This window comes from Pinus tabuliformis, chromosome 3_1, assembly GCF_031772625.1.
Source record: "Pinus tabuliformis cultivar Carrire ecotype Pingquan chromosome 3_1, CPIR1, whole genome shotgun sequence".
In the NCBI taxonomy this organism is placed as follows: Eukaryota; Viridiplantae; Streptophyta; class Pinopsida; order Pinales; family Pinaceae; genus Pinus; species Pinus tabuliformis.
Window position 1 is genome coordinate 153,305,408 of NC_142301.1, and position 7,228 is coordinate 153,312,635.

General features: G+C 39.6%; 1 protein-coding gene across 1 annotated transcript; it reads right to left on the reverse strand.

The window, feature by feature from the left end:
- Nucleotides 1-1,318: 1,318 nt before the first annotated feature.
- On the reverse strand, nucleotides 1,319-1,960 carry LOC149186249 (uncharacterized). Its single transcript, XM_089409276.1, has one exon. It carries the CDS (start codon nucleotides 1,958-1,960, stop codon nucleotides 1,319-1,321), a length of 642 nt encoding a protein of 213 aa, XP_089265402.1.
- Between the last annotated feature and the right edge of the window lie 5,268 nt (nucleotides 1,961-7,228).

Genomic DNA, 7,228 nt, shown 5'->3' on the forward strand with positions numbered 1-7,228 from the left:
CTGATTGCTCCGTCGTATCCGGCTTTTCCCGGGTTTTGCTTTGCCGCGCCATCGAAGTTTAGTTTGAACGCTGGGAATGGCGGTGTTCCCCATTTGTCCCGCTTCATCGCTTGCATGGTCTGGTTCCTGCCTGTTGGATTGGTCCGGGCTTGGAGTTTGAGGATTTGGACAATCCTTTGATCCTTTGGAGACAGGTTCCCCTCTTGCTGCGTTATGTCCATGGCGTGGATCGTTTCTGTAATTAACTGCCTTGATTTTTCCATTAACCTATCCACTGTCATCGCAGAGTTTTTAAAGATTCTAGCATTGCGCTCTTTCCAGAGGATCCAGACCACGGCCCCTGGAATGAGGTTCCATGCCCTGTTGATCAGATTATTGTTGGACATGGTTGATCGCCAATTGCTCAAGGTAAGACCGATCGAGTCTCTATTTCTATCGGTTTTCCTAAAGACAAAAGCCATATCATCCCATAGCGCGCAGGCTGTGGGGCATGTATTGAGAATGTGGTTGAGCGTTTCATTTTCATTCTCGCAAAGGGCGCATCTAGAGGGTCCGATGAAGCCCCGTCGCTGTAGATTGTTCCATGTGAGCGCTCTGTTGTGCATGACCAGCCAGGAGAACAGAGTTATTTTGGGCCAATTGCCTCTGGTCCATAGGGCGTGCCATCTGGGGTCCGGTTGCCAGTCTTGTGAAGCAGCGCTGATTCTGTAGGCTTCCTTTAGATTGAAAGTTCCTTTAGAATTGTTTCCCCATCGCAGGATGTCTTCTCTGGTTGAGGTGAGGATTCTGCACTGTTCTAGCTATTGTAGGAGTTGTTCTATGTTTCCATTGTGGTCTTGTGTTGGCCATTGATCTTTGGTTAGCCATTTTTGCCAGGTGGTGGTCACTGTTTGTGGTTGCCAGTAATCTGCTACCTTTATTAGTCCTGCCCCTTGCATGTCTGCTACCTTTTAGAGGTTTGATTCCTAAGCTAGCATGTCCTCATTAGGCCCGTCCTTGATCATTGATTGTTGGAGGCCTGCCATTTTTTCCTCGAGCTCTTTTTTGGCTTGAAAAATGTTACCAAATGTGTTCTTGTTCTAGGATTTGAGCTTTGTTTTAATGCTCTTGAGCTTTTGCTGAAATATGTACATAATGTTGTCGCTCTTTACAGAGGTTTGGGTCCACCAACTTTGTATATTTTGCATGAAGGTTGGGTGGTCTATCCAGAATCTTTCGAACCTGAAAGGCCGGTTTTGGGGCTTGATCATATTGGTGAAGTGCAGCTGTACTGGCCAGTGATCTGATCCCCCAATGGGCAGGATGTTGGCTTCCATGTCTAGATTCTGGAGCATGATGGATTCCGATATGAGGAACCTATCAAGCCTTGATGCAACCTGTCTATTTCCCCCTGCTTATTGTTCCATGTGTGTAGACCATTGACTGTGGGAACATCAATGAGTTTAGATGCTGCTATGAAGGTGCTGAAAGCTTCCGCATCTTTATCCAGTCTTCTTAGGCCCCCTTTCTTCTCTGCTAGGTTGGTGATCATGTTGAAATCTCCACCTAGGATCCAGTGGTTGGCACCATGGTGATGTCTGATTTCGTTCAAGTCTTCCAGCATCTTGAACTTCTCCTGAATTCGCTGAGGTCCATACACATTGGTGATGCATATCGTTTGTTGTGAGTCTGGCATGTTGAAGATCACTGATAGCGAATGTTTAGTGGACAGAGCATTCTGCAAAAAGAACTTGTTTTTGTTCCAGAATATTAAGAGCCCTCCTGCCTGCCCAATGGCTTCTGTGCTTGTACATTGAAAGCCTTTTGCAAATAGTTTCTTGAGTGTTTCTATGCCGTTGGCTGAGCATTTGGATTCTTGTAGTAAGACCAGGTCTGGAGATTGCGTGAAAAGACGGTTTTTAAGGATTCGTCTTTTGGAGGTGCCATTTAGCCCTCTGATGTTCCATGTTGTTATCTTCATTGAGAAATCTTCGGTGTGGCTAGGACCAGAGCCCTCATCTTTCCTTCATTTATTAGGCGCCTACCGAGTTCTTGTATTTGTTGCTTTGTCGATTTTCTTCCCCGTTTTCTTCCTGGACCTTTCGGCTTGTATTGGTCCAGGTCTAGGTTTGCTTGGATGCCTGTTTGGCTGCTTTCTCCCCATTGCTTTTTAGCTGCATTCTGATTCAGATATTCTAACTGCAAGTATGCCATTTCGATTTTCTCCAAGTGTTCCTGGGGGATGGCATTCACACCCTGTTTGGACCATTGCTCGTTGACCTCCTGGAGATCCAGGTCACCCAGAATTTCTTCCAGAGGATTGGTGGGAGCGGTTGAGGGCCTCCGATTTGGCTGGTTTTCTGTGCAAGGAGGGGTATGCAGAGGAGCGAAGCTTGTATCGTTGTGGTCTGAGTTGGGTTGCGGGATTTGAAGCTGCTCCTTGGTTTGGGGATTGTCCGAGCCAGGGATGGAGGTGGTTGAAGGGTTGGATGGTTGAGGCTGCCCGGGTGGATCTTGAGCCGGGGGGGCTTGGGATTTCAGAGGGTTTTCGAAAGGATCCTGGTTGCTTAGAACTTCAAAGCTATTTTGCTGGGTGAGGATTGGGTTGGAGGGGTTTTTCAGAGGATTTTTCCCTTTCTGCTTTTTTCTCTTCCTGGTAACAGGGATGAAATCTGGGGATGGGTTGTCCGCTTTGTCTGTTTGGGGTTTAGATGGGGGTTGATTTAGGGGGCACCCATGACTAAGATGTCCGTGCTGTCGGCATTTCCTGCATCTAAAAGGAATATTTTCATAGTCGATGGACTGCTTCCATTGAATACCTTTGTGGATCAGAGCAATATAACCTAGGAGAGGTCCTGAGACATCCATATAAACACAGATTCTAGCGTAGGCAGTGTATTTACCTTGAGATGTGAGATCTGAAGTTTTGATGAAGACACCCAGCTTGTTCCCGATTGCTTCCAGGATCCGCTCATTCCAATAGTCCACCGGCAAGGAGTATAGCCTGAGCCAGACTGGAACTTTTGTGAAGTCTTCTTGCTCTGGAACAAAGTTTGGCTTCCAGTACGTTATGTAGAGTCCTGCCGAGTTGTAGAAGTATGGGCCTCCTTCGAAGGTGCGGTCTCTGTCTTCCCTGTGGGTGAAGATGACCGTGAAAAAATTCCTTGCTCCTAACTATAGTTCATAGTTCCCTTTGGGCTTCCATTTCTGGTTTATCCACCAGCAGAGAGCTTTTTCATTGAGTCTCACTCCCATGAAGCGACAGATTAGGGCATGTTTGCTCATGTGATCTCTGTATTCTTCAATCCATGGGTCTTCGATGATTAATGAGGGGGTTTCCTTCAATATCGGTTTGCAGGGGGATGATCATGTTGCTCCGCTTTGATTTGGGAAGCTTTTCTCAGCCGCAAGTCCGTTGGCTTTCGAGGCATAGGTTGCCGCCAGTGCTTTGCCTTTGTCCCTAGATCGGGAGGCGAATGAGGTAAATGTGGGCTCAGGAGGTAGGCTACCGAAAACGAAGGGGCCAAAGGCTAGGGGGGTCGATCCCCCCCCCCCCCCCCGCCCCAAGGGTGTTCAATGAGCGCTGCTTCTAGGGTTTGGTTGCAGAGCGTTGCAGACCTGCGATCACTTCAGCTTTCTGACCAAGAATCTCCACTCTGGGTTAATGTTGATTTGGAAAATATCTGTAATCAACATATTTCTAGAATCAGCATGAATTTAATGTATTATAATGAGAATAACATAAGTTAAGTTAGATATTTGGAGACTTTATTACTTCACCACTCTACTTACTAGGGTGTTGTTAGGAGTGATTTAGGCTGCACATGCTTGATGGAGAATGCTTTAGGCTACACAAATTGATCACTATTACTAAATATACTCTTTTAACAATAATGGATTGCTTTGCCTACAATTATGAAATGAAGATGGGAGAAAGTAATAATATCTCTTTTAGTTATTTCTTGACTATAAATAAGTACCTCTCACTAATATTTGTTCTTCAATCCAACACATATGCATTATGTAGTTACTCAGTTCCTTTCTTCCTTAACGAAAAATCAACAACTCAATCACCAAGTAATAAATATAATATTTTTACAGCAATGGATTAAATTGCCTCCAATTATGAAATGAAGATGGGATATCGTGGCAGCATATATTTTTATTCTTCCTTAAAGATAAAGATGTATCTTAATGACTAGATATAATCTTTTGACAAAAAATGGATTAAATTGCCTCCAATTATGAGATAAAAATCAGCCAAAGTATCAACAAGTCTTTTAGAGAAATTTCCTCTAATCTCCATTACCTATAATCAAAGTCATTCTCAATTTCAAGTGACATTAATATTGTGATGACTATAACATACCCAGATTTACTTAAGGATGTTGTTGAGAATAGTATCATGATTTCAAACATATTGTATAGATTCCATATTCCCTTCAAATATATGCTAATTATGTTCATATAAATTTTTAAGGGCATTCATCAATTAATGATCTCCATGAAGTGGATTTTGTTAGTATAGGTTTTGAGAACCTCCATAACCTAAGGAATAATATCATACCTCCTCTTTTCATTATATATTCCCTCTCATTGTCTCTATAGAATAAGGCCTCCATTATGTTGATCATCCCTATAGAATCAATAAGATTGGAGATCATGTTTGAGGCTGGTATAGGTGCATTTGACATGGGATTTCAAATGTTGAATCATTTTCAAGTTATTGATACCTAAACAACTGCTACATTAAGCCCAATCTTATTAGAAATGGGAAACCACACTAGATGGATATTTTATCCCCACCCTCTGTGGTAATGCTATTCAATTTGGAGGAGTTTTGGACCCAATTAGGTATGGTCTTCTTCTATTTTAGGTTCTCTAAATTCAATAATTTATATCCTTAGGATGCATGGAATTGAAATCACCTCTATTTCTATACTCCATTTTGATGACAACATTCCCACTCTTATGATCACTTTTAGTGCCATTCATATCAATTACTATGCCATCAATCATAAAGATCCTATACAGTATTTTCCTATCCTACCAAAAGGAAGATATAACGGTATACCATTTGTATTATTTCCTTGGTTATCTAGGCATATCATATTGACTTTCCAAGAAAAAAATTATTTGCACTCTTTTTACCACTTCCAGTTCCAATTGGGTCATTTACTATGCTATCGTCCATAAAAGCTTTAATACAACCTTTTTATATCTTATTGATTTGGAGTCCAAATAGTCTTAACATTTCTCTAATTTCCTCGGTTTCCTATTCATATCATATTGAATTTTCCAATAAAATGGTTATTAGCTGATCAAGAATGGTTTGTGTCATTATTAGTAATGTTCTAATATCTCTTATCTAATGAGAATAACATACCTAAAGATACTTCAGGATATTTTCTAATAGTATTATGGTGCCTTCAAGTTAATAAAAGTGAATCGATTTTGTCTCAATGATATTACATATATTGACAAGGACATATATATTCCCCCTAAACATGTCAATTATGTTCATATAAGGCTTTGAAGACATCCTAACCAGATGATAGGATTTACATCAATTGAATTTAGTCAATTTCATGCTAAAAGAGCATTTATTAGCCAAGTAACAAGTTCATACCTCTTTACATTATATATTTTCTCCCATCATGAGTAGATCAATGTTTCTAAACTCTCATGGAATCAACAAAGGCCCCATCGAGATGATGGGCATGCTATGGAACCTGATGGGTGGCAGATCATGTTTGGTGCTAGAATGAAGAATCATTACTTTCCCTTCTCTTATCATATTGAAGGATCCAAAAGTGCTAATATTTAGTTGAAACAATTAGGTTAGGGTGGTAATTTCATAGTTTAAGAGAAAGAGATGCATAAAATAGTAAGTATTGTTTGGTCTCAACACTCTCTTATAACAAAAAATGAAATGAAATAATTAAAAATATGACTAGTTTATTCAATGGTCATTCTTGCCCAACTACAAGGTTTTTGTTACTATGCATTCAGTGTTAAAGGCAATCATTAAAATATTGGGGAGCAAGCCTTCTTGGGAAAAATCACAATAGGATGGGATATCATGCTTAGGCTCGTATGACACATTTTTTCTTTCCCTATATTTGTCATATTAAAAGATTCAAAAAATATGACCATTTAGTTGAAATAATTAGGTGAAGGTAACAGTTTTTGGCATTTAAGGGAGACACACAGAAAATAATAATCCTTTCTTTACTTTGACCTACTCTTGTTATAAGAAATGAAATGAAATAATTGAAATTATATGACTACTTTGATTTTATTATCATTCTCAAGTAACCACAAAAATTTTGTTTCTCCACATTTAATTTGTTACTCCTAGTAATCAAATTATTAAAAAAATGATTGACCATATAATGGGTCAATAGTCTCACACTTGTACAATGATGGCTTTTATGGCCATGTTTGTTTTGATTATTGTTGGTCCATTTGACATGGGATTTCCATAGCTAAATAATACTCTACTTATTGACATATTCTTGGTTACTCCCATCAAATTCAATCTCATTAGAACTAGGAATCCACACATAATCCATAGTCCATCCACCCTATATGGTATTGTTATTTTGTTTGGAATAGTGGCTTTCCCATTGAGGTCTAGTCCTCATTTGGTTGGTGTTTCATTCATTTTAGTTTCTATTAATTCCATGACTCATGCTCCTATGAGTCATGCAATAGTTTCTATTAATTCCATGACTCATGCTCCTATGAGTCATGCAATTGGAATCACCACAATGTCTTCACTCAATTCTAATGACAATTCCCACTCTTATAACCACTTTTTTTGTACCAATAGAATTAACCAAAAAAAAATTAATCCTACCTTTTGCTATGCTCATGAAGGGGGGGACCCAATAGTCCACCATTTCTCTTATTTCCCTTATTACCTCGTCATTGGCTTTCCTAAGAAAAATTCTATTTGAATATTTAGGCATAGTTTATGTCATGGTTAAAAATGCTCTAAGCTCTCCAATCTAATGAGAATAGTATGCCCAAAATTACATAAGGATTTTTTGCAAGAATAGTATAATGCCTTATAATATATAAATTTTGAATAAATTTTGTCTTCGTGATATAAGTATAGAATAATAATCCACTTGTTGTATTGAGGCTTATGTGATCCATATCAAGTTTATGAGAGATTCTTCGGCGTAAATCACATGATATTTCATTTGTCGACGTGTTTCGAACCAACCTGTCACGCCCCTAC